At 43.9% G+C, this 16394-nt stretch overlaps 2 protein-coding genes across 8 annotated transcripts in view; both read left to right on the forward strand.

Moving 5' to 3' along the window:
• Nucleotides 1-243: 243 nt before the first annotated feature.
• Nucleotides 244-8081, forward strand: LOC121450756 (histone-lysine N-methyltransferase SETDB1-like). 4 transcript variants are annotated; one of them, XR_005974637.1, is made up of 5 exons: nt 244-608; nt 4306-4405; nt 4739-4833; nt 4944-5069; nt 5231-8081. XR_005974637.1 is itself a non-coding variant. In XM_041656034.1 (5 exons), exons 3-5 carry the CDS (start codon nt 4318-4320, stop codon nt 5491-5493), a joined length of 477 nt encoding a protein of 158 aa, XP_041511968.1. In that variant the 5' UTR covers nt 512-608; nt 1015-1220; nt 4306-4317; the 3' UTR covers nt 5494-8081. The 4 variants fall into 4 exon arrangements, 3 of the variants coding, with proteins under 3 accessions (XP_041511967.1, XP_041511968.1, XP_041511966.1); XM_041656034.1 differs by lacking the exon at nt 4739-4833 and adding an exon at nt 1015-1220 and having other exon boundaries at nt 512-608; XM_041656033.1 differs by lacking the exon at nt 4739-4833 and having other exon boundaries at nt 252-608.
• Nucleotides 8082-8543: 462 nt separating this feature from the next.
• The window catches only part of LOC121450566 (aryl hydrocarbon receptor nuclear translocator), a 69556-nt gene continuing 61705 nt past the window's right edge, over nt 8544-16394 (forward strand). For 3 of the 4 annotated variants that reach the window (XM_041655663.1, XM_041655664.1, XM_041655668.1), the window contains exon 1: nt 8545-8779. In XM_041655663.1, coding sequence (XP_041511597.1) covers nt 8755-8779 — 25 coding nt within the window. In that variant the 5' untranslated portion in view covers nt 8545-8754. Of the gene's footprint in view, nt 8780-16394 lie in introns of all 4 variants that reach the window. The other variant, XM_041655665.1, reaches the window with a different exon arrangement.

Consider the following 16394-nt stretch of genomic DNA (forward strand, 5'->3'; position numbering starts at 1 on the left):
TGCATGCAGTACATATTTACATGTCTAATATATGCAAACATATATTTGCATATTATATTTTTTTCAGTGACACACACACACATACAGAGAAAGGGAGAGGGAGAGAGACATAGGGGCGCCAATAGTGGTGGCAAGTGCCTTTAATCCCAGCACTTGGGAGGCAGAGGCAGGTGGGCTACAGATGGACAGCCAGGACTACACAGAGAAACCCTGTCTCTAAAAACCAAAACCAACTAAACAAAAACATTAAAAAATATCTGAACAATAATAAATGGACCACTAGGGCGGGGAGCCTTCATAAAATAAACCTGTCAAAGCCCACTTGTCCAACCAGCTCTTTCTCCAGCAATGCCCTGCTTGATGCCTCCATAATCTCCTATTCTCACCGTTCCACAATGGCAGGCTGTGAAATTTGACCCCTTCGGCCTACCGTAGCCGGAAGTGCGCTCGACATTGCTTCCCGGCCTTTCCTTTGCTTTTCTTCCCCTCGTCTCACGCTGCTTCCCCACCCCCGCAGTCGCTCGCAGCGTTTTTTTTTTTGTGTTTGTCGGCGAGGCCGAGCCCTGGCGTCGAACTCTGGGGTCCGTGTGGAGAGACGCAGCCCTGTGGTGAGGAGCGGCGTTGTGGGGAGGACGGACTGAGGGAGGCTGAGGCGGACCGGGGCTGCTTTTCTCGTGGGAGCCCGCGGCTGTGCGAGGAGACTCGGCGGAGGGCGGAGAAGGCCGGGGGCGGGGCCGAGCGGGCGGCGGGTGTGAGGCCGGGGCTGCGGGCGCTGCACCGGGGCCGCCGCCGCTGCTGCTGCCGCTGCGATCCCGTCGCCGCCCCGGCCGCCGAGCCCCGTGCGCGCGGTTCCTGGAGCGTGGGTGTGTGTGATCGCCTTCGCTGCAGGCTTTGCTCTGTTCACGCAGGGAGACCTTGTCTGTCTTCCTTTGCTTTCTGCTGGGCATGGAATCCGGGGCCTGGTGCCGCTGAGAACCCCTTCCCCAACGCAGCCATCCCCCTGCCTGGTCGTAGGAGCTACTTTTCCACCGGGAAGCCAAGTAACGTGAGAAAGAGGAGGAACCCAAGATGGAATTAGTTAATTACGATCCGCTGTCTGCAGGTGGCCGTGGCACTTAGGTTAGACGCAGTGTCGAGATAGAGTCATTCTATTACTTTTAATAAACACGAGATGAATACCCTAAGTGTTGTAGACGACCACCCGTCTACTTCATCTAGAGGTAAGCTTTGGCAGGCGTTTACTTTTTTTTAAACTCCAGACTCCTTTCAATACTTTCTGTCCTCTATACTGGGACTTGAACCTAGGGACTCATATATGTTACCAATAAATGTTACTGCACCGACCTTATACTTGTTTGTTTGTTTTGTTTTGGAGTTTAAGAGTTGGTTTTGTTCTTTTAAAGATTTATATCATTTTTTTAAAAAAATTATTTTTTTCTTTTGTTTGTTTGTTTGTTCATGAGATAGGGTTTCTCTTTTAGCCCTGGAACTCTCTCTGTAGAGCAGACTGGCCTTGAACTCAGAGATCACTTGCTTCTGCCTCCTGAGTCCTGGGATTAAAGGCGTGAGCCACTACTACCCATCTTGGTTTGAAGCCTTTAGTCAGCAGTTATGAGTAGGTACTGCTTTTCCAAAAGACTTGAGATCAGTTTCAAGCCTCCACGTGTGGCAGATTTCAGCTCTCTGTAGCTTCCATGCTAGATCACCAGAATCTCTCTTCTGGGCTCTGCAGGCACATGGTTACGAGGGTCCTGTCTTGTACACAGATACAAATATATCATAAAGTAGTCTTTAAAAAGCATTACAGTATATATCTACTCATAAATATTCATCTACATATGAATTTCAGGGACTGCAGAAGTTTCTCATTAGATAGAGTCCTTGCCTAGTTGCAGGGAACCCTGGGTTCAGTTCCAACAGTGTGCTAGCAGCCGGGGTGATGCGTGCTTACAGTCTCAGCACTCAGCAATAAACGGTCATCTGCATGCCAATATTAAGTTCAAGGCCAACCTGCATTATGTATGACCTTTTCTTTAAGAAATTAATATGAATTTGAAAATGACAGTAAGTTTTGACCTGGTCCTACCTTCAGTTTAACCTATGTATTCCTCATACAATAAGCTCTGAGTTACAGTCTTCTCATAGGCATTGCCAGAATGCAGAAAAAGTAGGAAGAAGCCGAGGAGATGATGGCTCATGCCTGGTTTTGAAGTGTGAGGGACCGGAGTTTGAATCCCTTGGACTCACATAAAAAATTAGCTGAATGCCGGGCGATGGTGGCGCACGCCTTTAATCCCAGCACTCGGGAGGCAGAGGCTGGCGGATCTCTGTGAGTTCGAGACCAGCCTGGTCTACAGAGCTAGTTCCAGGACAGGCTCCAAAGCCACAGGGAAACCCTGTCTCGAAAAACCAAAAAAAAAAAATTAGCTGAACAAGGCTGTGTATGTAATCCTAGCACTTGTAGGATAGGAGTGGGTGGATTCCCCAGGATCTCAGTGGCCAACTAGTGCATTGCAAACTTCTGGCTCAGTGATAGACCCTGTCTGAAGGCCTGGGCGAGCAATGCAGGATGATAACCTGGTATTGCTTTAGCCTCTGCGTGCTTGGGGTTCTCATGCCTACTGCTTGTTGCACAACATACATAATACACATCAGAAACACAAAAAATGCAAAAGAAAAGTTACCAAGGGCTGTATACACTGTTTCATTATAATAAGATCAGCTGAGTTCATGCCAGGGAGATAAGAAATGCCACCTCAGAATGACTTCTGTGTCAGATTAGTAAGAAACAGTATCTTGACAAAGTAACTACAAGCTCCCAAAACCTTTTTGTTTGTTTGTTTTTTGTTTTTGAGTCAGGGTCTTGTAGGCAGAGTTTTTCATTGGAACTGCTAGCTCCCAAATAACCACAGAGAGACTTATTAATTATAAATGCTCAGATAGCTTAGGCTTGTCTCCAGCCAGCTCTTACAACTTAAACTAACCCATGCTATTCATCTGTGTGCTGTGCTGAGGCTCTTCTACTTCATCTATGAACTTCCAATGTTTCTTCCACACCTGACTTGCCCTTCCTCTGACTCCACCCTCTTCCACAGCATTCTTTTTACCCTGAAATTCCTGGTTAGCCATTGGCCAGTCAGCCTTCTGTTAAGAACGAGAGCAACACATCTTCACAGTGTATAAAAGGCCTCAAATTCACAGGTGGATACCTTCCTCTGCCACCACTGCCCAGTTCTCTCTCTCTTTTTTTTTTTTTTAAATTTTATTTATTTATTATGTATACAATATTCTGTCTGTGTGTATGCCTGCAGGCCAGAAGAGGGCACCAGACCCCAGTACAGATGGTTGTGAGCCACCATGTGGTTGCTGGGAATTGAACTCAGGACCTTTGGAAGAGGAGGCAATGCTCTTAATCTCTGAGCCATCTCTCCAGCCCCTGCCCAGTTCTCAAATACTTTATTTGTATTTTATATGTGTGATTTGTGTGTCTGTAATTGTGCCTGTGCACTTTCCTCTACCTTATTCTCTTGACACAGTATCTTTAATAGAATCTGAAGCCTATTGTTTTCAGTTTTGGGAAATACCCAACAGCACTGGTCTTATAGGCATTTAAGTCTTTGGCTGACTGTCATTGTCACTGTTCTTTTGCTGTGACGAGACACTGTGACCAAGGCAACACATAAAGCATTTAATTGTTGTCTTGCTTCCAGTTTGAGAGGCTTAATTTCTTATCATCATGCTGGAGAGCATGTTGTTGCTCATGACACTGCAGCAGTAGCTCAGAGCTACATCCCGATTCCCAGACTGAGTGATAGCCGCAGGACCTGACATGGACCTTTGAAACCTCAAAGCCCACCCCTCCCCCTCGGTGACGCACTTCCTTTAACAAGGCCATACCTCCTAATTCTTGTAATCCATTCTAACAGTTCCCCTCCCTGGTGACTAAGCCTTAAAATATATGAGCCTGTGGGGGCTGTTCTCGTGTAAACCACACTGGTTTTTTAATATGTGTGCTGGAGATTTGAACTAGGATAATCTTGCTTGCACAGCAAGCTCTCCTACCCACTGAGCCCTGTCCCAGCCCTTCAAATATAGTTGAATCTCTTTTGGTTGTTGAAGATAGTTCTTAACAGGTAGCATCCCTTTTCTTGTTTGATTTATTCATTTGTTTATTTGCAGCACTAGGTATGTGAAGCAGGGGTCCCTGGACATGTTAAGCAAGTTCTGTCTCACTAAGTCCCTGGCTTTCTCATTGTGTCTTAACTCCTGATAACTCCATCCCTGAACCCTTCTGTTTTCCTACAGCTCCGTGAAGCTATGGCTGCCTTAAGAAAATCAGCTCAGGATGTCCAAAAGTTCATGGATGCTGTCAACAAGAAAAGCATTTCCCAGGATCTGCACAAAGGTTGGTGTTGAGGAGTAGCTACAGAGATGAGAGGTGTCCACAGTCGGCCTGAGCTTGTTTGATGTGGTGGCTCAGGCTGGTAACTGTTGTTACTATTGCTGTTAGTAAGGACGTGCTGGTAGGGTGTGCCGAAGGATACCTTTAGGTGTGAACGTGGGGATGTTCTGTATTCAGCGTTCTGTTTCTCCTGTTAGCATAAACAGTTGAGTTGTCTTGTGTTGCTGCCTTTGTCCAAGAGTTCAACAGAAGTGTCTAGTGGTCGCAGGATACCTCAGTTTCCTTTATTTCCTATACTACGTTCTTGTTTTTGAAATAGTATCTTTGGTATTCCAGGCTGACCTTTAAATTTGCTGTGTTGCTAAGGACGATTCTCCTCCCTTCTCTACCTGAGTTGCTGAGGTTCACATTCAGGGCTTTGTGCGTGCTAGGTAAGCACTCCACCAGCTGAGCTGCACCCCATCCTACTGTACTGCCCTCTTGACCTTTCCTTTCTCTAACCTATGACGTCACTCTTTATAACAACTTTGTGTGTCCGTAGGAACCTTGGGTCAGATGTCTGGAGAACTGAGCAAAGATGGGGACCTGATAGTCAACATGAGAATTCTGGGCAAGAAGAGGACCAAGACGTGGCACAAAGGCACCCTTATTGCCATCCAGACTGTTGGTATGTTCAAGCCAGAGGACGGACTAAGGAAAGTCTCCTGTGGGTCTCCATTGCTGATCCTTTCCCCAAAGCCTTTTCTTTCATCTCCTACATTGCACCCAGGTCTTAGAGTTGTGTTGTTGTCGTTTGTTTTGTTTTAATTCTGTTTGTCTTATACCCAGGGCTAGGAAAGAAATACAAAGTGAAGTTTGACAACAAAGGGAAGAGTCTGCTGTCCGGCAACCATATTGCCTACGATTACCACCCTCCTGCCGACAAGCTGTTCGTGGGCAGTCGAGTGGTGGCCAAATACAAAGACGGAAATCAGGTCTGGCTTTATGCTGGCATTGTAGCTGAGACCCCCAACGTCAAGAACAAGCTCAGGTACCTGGGCAGGTTTGTAGATTGTAGGGGAGCTGGGAGCACAGCACCCCACTATTCATAACCATGGGCAAGATTTCCCTGCCAGCTTTTGTGTTCTCATCCTTTGTAATCAGAAACCCTTCCTCTCTTCCCATGTCATTTCTTTTCTTCTTTTAAATACAGCATCTCTATGTGGCTATTGTCATATTTTTGTTTGTTTGCTTTTTGAGGTAGGGATTCTCTGTGTAGCCCTGGCCATCCTAGAACTTGATCTGTAGGCCATGATGGCTCAGAACACAGAGAGCTACCTGCCTTTGCCTCTGGAGTGCTGGGATTAAAGATGTGCACCACCATGCCCGACTTTCTGCCTGCTCATTTTAATATAGTGTAGGATAACCTGCTTAGGGTTCGCCCTCTGCAGTGTGCTGGACTATCCCACAAGAAAATGCCTTACACATTTGTCTGCTGGCCAGTGTAATGGAAGGATTTTCTCCTTCCTTTTCAATTTTTTTTTTTAAATTTTTGTCTATCTATTTATTTATTTATTTTGGTGACAGGATCTTTAGCTCTGGGTAGCCTAGCACTCAGTATATAGCCCATCCTGCCCTAAGGCTCACAGAGGTCCACCAAGTATTGGCATTCAAGGTTGACATTTCCTCTTCTCAAATCATCTTAGACTTGTGTTATATTTGCAAAATAAACAGCACACTTGAATTTATAAAATTGTAGTTTAGCCATGTATGGAGGCGAATGCCTTTAAGGAGGCAGAGGCAGAGGGCTCTCTGAGTTGGATCCCAGCGTGGTCTACAAAGGCAGTTCCAGGACAGCCAGGGCTGTTGTACAGACAAACCTTGTGTCAAAAAAACCAAAATAAAATACATAATTTGCAATTTAAAAAAATTGCTCTATGACTTGCAGGGTGACTCAAAACTATAATCTTGTCAAAAAGCTGTGGCACAAGGATCACTTCAAATTTGAGGATAGCCTGGGCTACATGGTGTGGTCCAGTGTAGCCTAAGTGACACTGTGAGATCTTGTCTCATAAAGCTATCAATTGTTAGCTGGGTGTGGTTCCAATTGCTTATAATCCCAGCACTTGGGAACTGGTAAGAAGAGGTTCTCAGTAGTTCAAGGTCAGCAGCCTTGCGGTACTGAGACCCTATTTCAACAAAGGGCTAAAGACTTGTGTATGGGAGTACTTGCTGCTCCTCTAAATGACCTGAGTTAAGTTTCCAGCAGCCATATCTGATGTTCACAACTATCTGTAGTTCTCCATGGGATCTGACATCTCTGCCTATTCAAGTGTCTGCTCTTAGGTACACAAACTTAAATGTAGGCACAGATACATATAATTAAAAATAATAAAAATTCACCCAGAGTTATATGGAGAAACCTTGTCTTGAAAAACCAAAAAAAAAAAAATCAAAGAAAAATTTAAAACAACTATCCAAAGCCTCTAAAACCACCCATTCAACCAATACAACCAAAGGCAACCAACAAACCAATTAAACAAGAAGCCAACATGATATATATTCTCTCACTATATGTTCTTTTAGTGGATGATTTATTAAACTTTTGTTTGTTTATAGTTATTTTTATGTGTGTGAGTGTGTGTATTTTGTATATATGGAGGTCAGAGGACAATAGTGAAGTTAGGTCTCTCCTTCCATCTCTGTGTGCCTTTGGAGGATCCAGCTTCAAGTACCTTAGCTCTTGATCCATTTTACCTGTTCTACTTACTTATCTTTAAATGTTTTTTTAACATACTCTGTGTGTGTGTGTGTGTGTGTGTGTACACATGTGTGAAAAACTGCAGACAATTTGTAGGAGTTGGTTCTCTTTCATTCTGTAAGTTTGGAGCATTGGAACGTGGGTTGCTAGGCTTGTCTGTGTATGCCTTTATCAGTGAAGTCATCTTGATGGCAAATTCTTAAATATTTGTTGAATTAGACTGTAAGACAACAAGACAAGGGTAGTGCAATATGCTGGTACTCCCAACATTGGAAGAAGAGCCAGTAGAAGCAGGAATTCAAGGCTATTCTTATCTACATTGTAAATTTGAGGCCAGTATTGGCTACATGAGACTTTGTTTCAAAGGGTAAAAATTAAACAGAACATAACCCCTTCCTCCACGTTTACATGGGAATGAATGTAATAGGTTTTCAGTGTTAGTTTCAGTTTGCTTCTCACTCCTGGGTTAATTTACAAGGTGTCATTTGCGTTATGTCTCTATTTTTATTTTACTTTTTTTGAGACAGGGTCTCTCTACATAGTCCTTGCTATTTTGGAACTCACTCTGTAGATCAGGCTGGCTTTGAACTCACAGACATCCACCTGCCTCTGGCTCTGAGTGCTGGGTTAAAGGTGTTCACTACTATGCACTGCTTTGATTGTATATCTTGATCTGTAAAATTGTGGAATTTCTCTCATGGTGTTGTGCATATACAGTGTCTGTCCTGAATGGCCCTTGTACAATTAGATAATATTTTATAATTAGACAATATCCTTATAATTAGACAATAATTCTGTGTGGTTATCGCCTTACCATTTGTTAAAAACTTGTTACTTTATACTTATTGACTTAGGAGAACTAGTTTCATTTTGTAGTACAGACTGAACTCTGCCTTCTGAGTGCTGGTATACATGTTTTAATAAAAATATATTCATTCATTGCTTCCAATTTTGCGTGTTGACATCTTTGGCACCACATGTTGATTTTTAATTACCCAGCTTCTTTTATCCTACCAAGTTCAAAACAGGCTTTAAAAAATTAGTTTTTTACCGGGACAAACAAAGGTCCTTAAAGGAAAACAGTCTAGATGGGATTAGCGATCACTACGTGAAGTTGACATATTAGAACACATAAAGAAGATTACATAACAAACCATCTGTAGGGAGCATATTCGGACGAGTAGAATAGGAAAGTAAACTTTTTAGTAAAATACTCGCTTTTATTGCTTTTCACTGACGTCAGCCTGGTCCTGAATCTCTGACGCAAAGAAGGCAGGATTAGGGAAACAGCTGGTCGGCTTCCTAGCTCTCAGGTCACTGGGCTCACAGACTTTAGTCCTTAGCCCGGCCCTCTGTCGACTTCGTATTCCTATTGGTCAGTTTTCCCAGGAGGCCGGCCGCCGCCTGGCCGCGCCCACCGCGTGGGGCGTGTCTCGGGGCGTGTCTTCTCCCGCAGGATGGGGGGGGTGGGCGTCCGCCATCTTGGATTCCGTGGTAGCGGTGGCGGCGGTAAGGTGTCGCTTCTGTGGAGTGGCTCTTCCCTCCCCTCCCCCAGCTCGGTGGCGGCAGCCCCTCCCACTGAGGGTGGCGCAGCGACGGTGCCATCTGGACCATGGCGGCGACTACGGCTAACCCAGGTGAGACCGGAGGGACTGACAAGTGCGGAGAAGTCGGCTGAGCACCCGGGCCGTGGCGGACTGGCGGTGGGGGAGGGGTGTGGGAGGTGCCTTGCCTGGAGGAGCTGGGGAGCGGGTGAGGGCGTTTGGGGGCTCCGGCCCAGGCTCGGAGTAGCGGAGGTGTCGGGTTGGGCCCCTTCCAGTGTGCGGGCGGCGTTCGGGAGTGGCGTGGTCTCAGCGCTCTGCCCGCTGACGTCCCGATGCAGAGTGGGCTTGGTTTACTGAGAGTAGTCTGGGCTCTAAACATGGGACCACACTGATGCTTCCCAGGTCTGGATCTCACAGTTGGAAAGTTTACATTTACAGGTATAACTTCGTTCTTTAAGTATCTGCTCCGGTTCTTGTCGTTTGTAACTCCCCCGCCCCGCCACCCTCACCCTCGGGCTAGACTTTGAAACTTGGGGTTTCTGTGTAGTTAGTGCCTGCTGCTGAAGGCGGAGATTTGGGTAATAGTTTCATTTCATGACAGGTCTTTATCCAGAATCCATGTTTAATCTTGTTAGGTCGAGATGGAGCAATTCCTATTTGAAATATTCTTTCAAAATATGTCCCATGCATTTGTCTGAGGACGCCCTCCCCCACCCTTCCTATTATTTTATTTTGAGACACGGTCTCACTCTATTCCCAGGTTGGTCTCGAACCGCTGCAGTTTTGTGTCTCAGCTTTCCCGCTACTGGAATTACCAGGCATGACCCATCTCACCCGATTGCCCAGTTCTCTTTCTACTACATTACAGTTATTTCTTATGAAATATTCCATTTTAGTGGGCCTGGTTTATCTTGACATTGTCCGACAAAGTAAATCCCCAAATCCCCAATTTCCCAGAAATTTGTATCTTAACAACCTTTTAGAAAGTAAGGATTTGGAGGGAGGAGTGAAGTATTGGTCTGCTGTCTAACATTAAAATTTAAAGCAGTATTATATTGCAATAGCAGGTTTGCATACGCTAGTGAATCAAATCACTGCTTTTCCATTACATCTGGAAACCACCTTTTTTCCTTTTCTTTCTTTTTTCTTTTTCTTTTTTTTTTTTTTTGAGGGTCTCTCTACATAGCCCAGGCTGTCCTAGAACTCATTATGTAAGCGGCCAGCCTGGCCTCAAACTCATGGAAATCATATGTCAATGTCAGTTTTAAAAAAGTGATTTTTTTTTTAAGCTAAGTGGAAATGTTTACTGGTGGGTGCAGGTGTGGGGAGTCCAGAATGAGGTGTTACAGTAAGAGTTGTAAAGCCATGTGGTGTAGATGCTGGAGCCCCACCTAAGGAGTCCAGAATGAGGTGTTACAGTAAGAGTTGTAAAGCCATGTGGTGTAGATGCTGGAGCCCCACCTAAGGCCCTACAAGAACACACACTGCTCACCACTGAACCTTCTCTTCAGCGCCTAACTATCAATTTCTTAATATTAAATTATTTTTTACATGAAAAAAGATGAAATAAATCTTTAGGATTCTATTGGAGTAATTGTGGAATCATAGAATGGAAGTATACAACTGGAAAATGTTAGGGAAAGCCAACCTGTAGTAAGTAGCTCAGGTCTGATTTAGAGAGTAAACAAGATTTCAATCTGATCACACATTGCAAAACCCTTATATAACTCTTCCAAGTGCAGCGCGATACTCTTGTTAAGAAGTACACAGACAAACAGATTTTGGTGTGTAAGTCAGGCGCTTTTCCAGCTGTGTGGGTGGAGCTGCCTTCTGCATTCTGTTTTTAAACAAGCCACCAGAATGACAGTTGCTGGATCAGACTTTTCTTTCCTGATCAATAGTAGCCTAAGTCTCTAAGCCGTAGGGATAGTTGGGAGACTGTCCTGGAGCTTTCTATGTAAATCAGGCTCGCCTTGAACTTGCAATGTCCTCTTCTGTCTTCAGGTGCTGGCATTACAGCATATAAACTTGCAAAACTTTTAATATGGTGAAGAAACTCTTTTAATGAAACAGTTATGTTTTTTGTTTTGTTTTGGAGTTTTGAGGCAGGGTTTCTCTGTGTAGTCTTGGCTGTCCTGAAGTTGCTCAGCTGGCGAGGCAGACCTTGTACACAGAGATCCTCCTGCCTCTGCTCCCTAGTGCTGGGATTAAAGGTGTGCGCCACCAACAGTTGATTTTGTTTATTTCCATTTGATTGCTTTCTTCAATTTTGAGATTGCATTTTATTTTAATTAATTTATATTTTGGAGACAGCATCTCCCTGATGCAGGATAGGAAGATAGATAATTGTGGGGTCATGGGAAGGGAAAGGAGTCTTTTCACAATCTGACTGAAGACATTACTACATTTGCTACAGCCTTTATCCTCTTCCTGCTGTAAAACTTCAGTTTTGTAGAAGTCTCACCAAAATTTGCCTTTGTAATCCAAGGGCACATCTGAACCCCTCATGGAACCTCCTGGCTCCCGGTGTTGAGTCATCCTGTAATTGTACTCACTAAAGGAAGAAGGAAGACTTATGAACTCCTTTAATCTTTGCAGAGGCGTAGGCATATCTGAGTTCAAGGCCATCTTGGTCTAAATAGTGAGTTCCGGGTTACACAGTGAGACCTTGTCAAAAAAAAAAGGCAAATCAATACAAAGGGGAGGAGTGGGTTCTTAGCAAACCTTGAGGTGGAACCTATGAATCACGAGTCTTGTAAGTTGTTTCAGTGCTGGGCTCGCTTAGTCAGCCCATACTCTTCTTTCCTGAGAGCCTTTTCTTTTTATTTTTAAACTCGTGTGCTTGAAATCTGTATTGTAATTGCTTTTAATAAACTTTAATCATCACACTTGCTTATCCTGAAATTCTTCTCTGAGTAAACTCAGGAATCCTAGGTTTGCCTGAGTGCAGTTCCCTAAAGGGAAAGGAAGCTCTCCAGACTGCTGTCAGTGAAAGCCTTGAACTCAGTCTTTGTTCCCGCTGTAGCTGACATCCCTGTGTAACCGAGGCTAGCTCAGCTCTGGAGTGCTGGATCATAGGCATGGGCATAGAAAGGACCACCACACCTGGTGAGATTGACCCTCTGCTGTTTTTGTGTATCATCTGTCCGTCCGTCCTTTCTCTGGGGCTACGTTCCCAGCCTAGGATTTCCATCTCTTCTAACTTACTGATTCCTGTTTCAGTAACATGTGGTAACGAAGTTAGAACGTAATGCCCTTTTGCTGTTGTTTCCCCCTTTCCTTTGTGTGTCAAATAGAGGATGTGTTGTGGACTTCTTAGTTACTGGTTGAATTTTGGAAAATGAGATCCATGACTGAAGGGGCATCCTATGGGAGATGTACTGTGTTCAATGAAAAGGAAGGAAATGGTTCTTATGTCAAATTTCCTGCCCTCTTGAGACCAGGCTAGCCTGGAACTCACTATGTTGTCCAGGCTGTCCTCAAACTTACTTTGATCCTTCTGCCTTTGCCTCCTTAATGCTAAAATTATAGATTTGACACTCAGCCATTAGGAATTATCATGGCTTATTTCCTTAGATCAGTTTTAGAGACCAGTGACATCATTTCTTTGATTTTTTTTTTCTTTTTCTCTTTTTTTTTTTCTCCAGGATAGGGTTTCTCTGTGTAGCTCTTGCTGTCCTGGAACTCACTCTGTACAACAGGCTGGCCTCTAATTAATTAGAGTCCCACCTGCCCCTGCCTCCCAAGTGCTGGGATTAAAGGTGTGCACCATCACTGCCTGGCTCTTTGAAATTTTTCAATTTTATTTTTGCTTAAGTGAGTTCTGAATATATTTCTTTGCAATTGTTAGTTTTGAAATGCCTGAAAAAAATTTCTTTTAAGTACTGTTGTAGGGCTGGAGAGATGGCTCAGCGGTTAAGAGTACTGGCTGCTTCTTCCAGAGGACCTGGGTTCAATTCTCAGCACCCATATGGCAGCTCTGTCTGTAACTCCAGTTCCAGAGGATCCAAGACTCTCACACAGACATACATGCAGGCAAAATACCAATGCACATTAAATAAATAATAATTTTAAAAGTGTTATGTGTGTATCTGTTTGTGTATGTTGCTCATGGTTTGCAGGTCAGAGATCAACTCTCCAGAATTGATTTCCTCCTGCTCATGCCTGTAATTCTAGTCCTTGGGAGACTGAGTTATGAAGATTATCACAGGGTAAGGCCAAACAAACAGAAAGACTTTTCATGGGCTGGAGAGATGGTTCAGAGGTTAAGAGCATTGGCTGCTCTAGGTCCTGAGTTCAATTCCCAGTCACATGGTGGCTCACAACCATCTGTAATGAGAACTCGTGACCTCTTCTGGCCTGCAGGCATACATGCAGACAGAACACTGTATACATAATAAATAAATATACCTTAAAAAACTTTTCTCTCTGAGCTTCATTTAAGTTAATATTAGGGTTGGAAACGTTCTTTTTTTTAAATATTTATTTATTTATTTATTTATTTATTATGTATACAATATTCTTTCTGTATGTATGCCTGAAGGCCAGAAGAGGGCACCAGACCTCATTTCAGATGGTTGTGAGCCACCATGTGGTTGCTGGGAATTGAACTCAGGACCTTTGGAAGAGCAGGCAATGCTCTTAACCGCTGAGCCATCTCTCCAGCCCCTGGTTGGAAACATTCTTGAGCATGTTAATTTGTGTGCAAGGTGGTGCTTGAGAGATAGCTTAGTGGTTAAGAGTACTGGCTACCCTTATAGAGGATCCAGGTTCTACTCCCAGCACCCACATGACTTCACACAACCTCTAACTTCAGATCCAGGAGATCTAATGTTCTCTTCTGGCCTCTGTGGACACCAGATGTGCATGTTGTACACAGACGCACATGTGGGCAAACCATCCCCATATATAAGGTCTCTGAGATGGATCGGGGTTAATTATCTGCTGACAAGCCTGATGGCCTGAGTTCCAGTGATGGACCCACGTGGTAGCAGGAGAGAGCTGACTTCTGTAGGTCCTCTGACCTCATGTGTGCTCTTGTGCAGACACACGTAATGTAGTTTTTCAAGAGTCTACTAATGGTACTTTCTTTTGGTGTTAGGAATTGAACTTAGGGCTCCTCACATGCTATGCAAGTCTCTAACACTGAGTTATATTCCTAGTCTGTGTGTGCGCGTGCACGCATGAATAAACAGGCCTGTGCCCCACAGTATGTGTGTAGAGGTCAAAGGACAGTCTCCAGTTTCCTCACCTTCCGCCTTGTTTGAGACAGGGTTTCTTTATTGTTCGCTGTTGTGTATAGCAGACTAACTGTAGCTTTCAGGGATGCTCTTATCTCTGCTTCCACCTCACAGTAGGGACACTGGTTACAGATAACACTACTGTAACAGATTATACATGGATTCTGGAGATTTGAACTAGGTCTTCATACTTGTGCCACAAATGCTTTAGCCCTCAGCAGCCCCACTCCAACCCACTATTTTTCTTTTGATCTCACATCTTATGTAGCTCAGGCTGATCTGGAGCTTTGCTTTGTAGCTGAGAGGGACCAGGAGTTCAATCCTGTTGCTGTGTCCCAAGTGCTGGAACTGCAGGTGCACAGCACCGCACCAGCCTAGGAAAAATGTAAAAGTTAGCACGCATTTATTTATATTTGTGATTTAGGGATGTCTATGACTGGCAGATATACAAGAGGATCACTTGTAAGAGTCAATTCTCTCCCTCCAACCTGTGGGTCCCTGAGGTTGAACTTGGATTCTCAGGCTTTTGTAACAAATGCTGCTCCCCTCCCTCAAGAGTTATTTATTTATTTAAAAATTTTATGTGTATGAGTGTTTTGCTTGCATGTAAGTACAGCGCATGCATGCAATGTCCACAGAGATAGATGAGGGCCCCAGAACTGGAGTTACAGGTGGTTGTGAGCCACCATGAGAAAGCTGGAGTCAAACCCAGGTCCTCTGCAGTAATTGCCAGTGCTTTTAATTGTTGAGCCACATTGCAAGACCAAGAAAAAAAGGATAAGTATAACTTTTATTTATATAAATTAGAGCTTTAAAAGCATCAGAAGTTTTACTTGGTACCTTTATTTACTTTTTTTCAGATATATGAGAAAAAAATCAGGCAGTGTGAAATTTAGATGTCAAGAATTTTTCCCCCTCCTTTTGGGTCCCACTGGGGTTTGAGCCCATGTTCTTGTGACAGACCTTAAACTGCATCCTTATACCATTGTTTTTGTTAATTTGTGTGTGTGTGTGTGTGTGTGTGTGTGTGTGTGTGTGTTTGTTTTTCAGAACAGGGTTTCTCCGTATTATAGCCCTGGCTATCCTGGAACTTGATTTGTAGACCAGGCTGGTCTCAAACTCAAGAGTGCTGGGATTAAAGGAGCATGTCAGCACACTCAGCTTACAGACATTTTTTTTTTAAAAATATTTACTATATCTGTATGTGCTTGAGTATCTGTATACACACACCACATGCACGCAGGAGCCCAAGTCAGTCAAAGAGGGAGTCAGATACTAGGACCTAGAGTTACAGGTAGCTGTGAGCTTCTATGTGGGTGCTAGGAACTAAACCTGGGTCCTCTACAAGAACAAAAAGTACTCTTAGCTGAACCATCTCTTCAGCCACCCAATCTTAGTTCCCAACCTTTTATTAGTTAAGTTAAATGAATGAATTTTTTTTTTTAATTTTTAAACATGTTCTCACTCTATAGCTCAGGCTAGTTTGGAACTTGCAGTGAGCTTTCTGCCTCGACTTTTAAGTGTTAGCATTACAGGTGTGAGCAATCCCATCTTGTTCCCTTCTGTGTGTGCGTGAGTGTAAGTGTGCACAGATACATGTGCAGGCCAGAGGTCAGTTCCTCCCTTAGGCACTGTCAACTTTCTTTTTTTGGTGTGTATGTGGTCGAGGAGGTATCTGTATAGTGTATGCACAGGTGTAAGTGTCCACACACGGACAGAAAGCATTGGATGTTCACCTCTATGACTCTGTCTTATTCCTTTGAGGCAGAATTTCTTCCTGAACCTGGGCATTTCTTTAATGATTTATTTATTTTTATTCTATGTGTGTTGGTGTTTTTCCTCCATGCATATATGTCTGTGTGAGGGTGTCAGATCCCCCTAGAACTGGAGTTATAAACAGCTGTGAGCCACCATGTAGGTGCTGGGAATTGAACCCAGGACCTTTGGAAGAGCAGCCAGTGCTAAGTGCTGAGCCATCTCTCCAACCCCTCTATTTTTTTTAAACATTATTTGAATTAAATTATGTACTTTGGTATCTTAGTTACTTTTCTCTGGCCATGAAGAGACACCATGACCAAGGCAGCTTACAAAACAGTCAATTTATTGGAATTTTGCAATTATATTTTCAGAGGATGAGTCCATGACTGTTGTGGTGGGAAGCATGGCAGTTCCACTGATTGAAGACCAGGCATTCAAATATATGAGCCTATGGGGACCATTCTCATTCAAAAGAACACAGTTACTGTGTGCCTGTGTTAAGTTGTGCATGTGAATGCTGGTGCCCCTGGACACTGGAGAGAGCAGTCTCTTGGAGCTGCAATTTGCAATTACAGGCAGTTGTGAGCCATCTAATGTGGGTTCTGGGAACTGAACTTAGGTCCTCTGTAGGAGTAAGTAGTGGTCTTTACTACAGAGCCATCTCTCCAGCTCCCGAAATCTCTTTTTTTTTAAAATTTATTTATTTATTA

Source organism: Microtus oregoni, unplaced genomic scaffold (genome assembly GCF_018167655.1).
Source record: "Microtus oregoni isolate MIOR12 unplaced genomic scaffold, Mior012 000007F_ref0000211, whole genome shotgun sequence".
NCBI classification, from domain to species: domain Eukaryota; kingdom Metazoa; phylum Chordata; class Mammalia; order Rodentia; family Cricetidae; genus Microtus; species Microtus oregoni.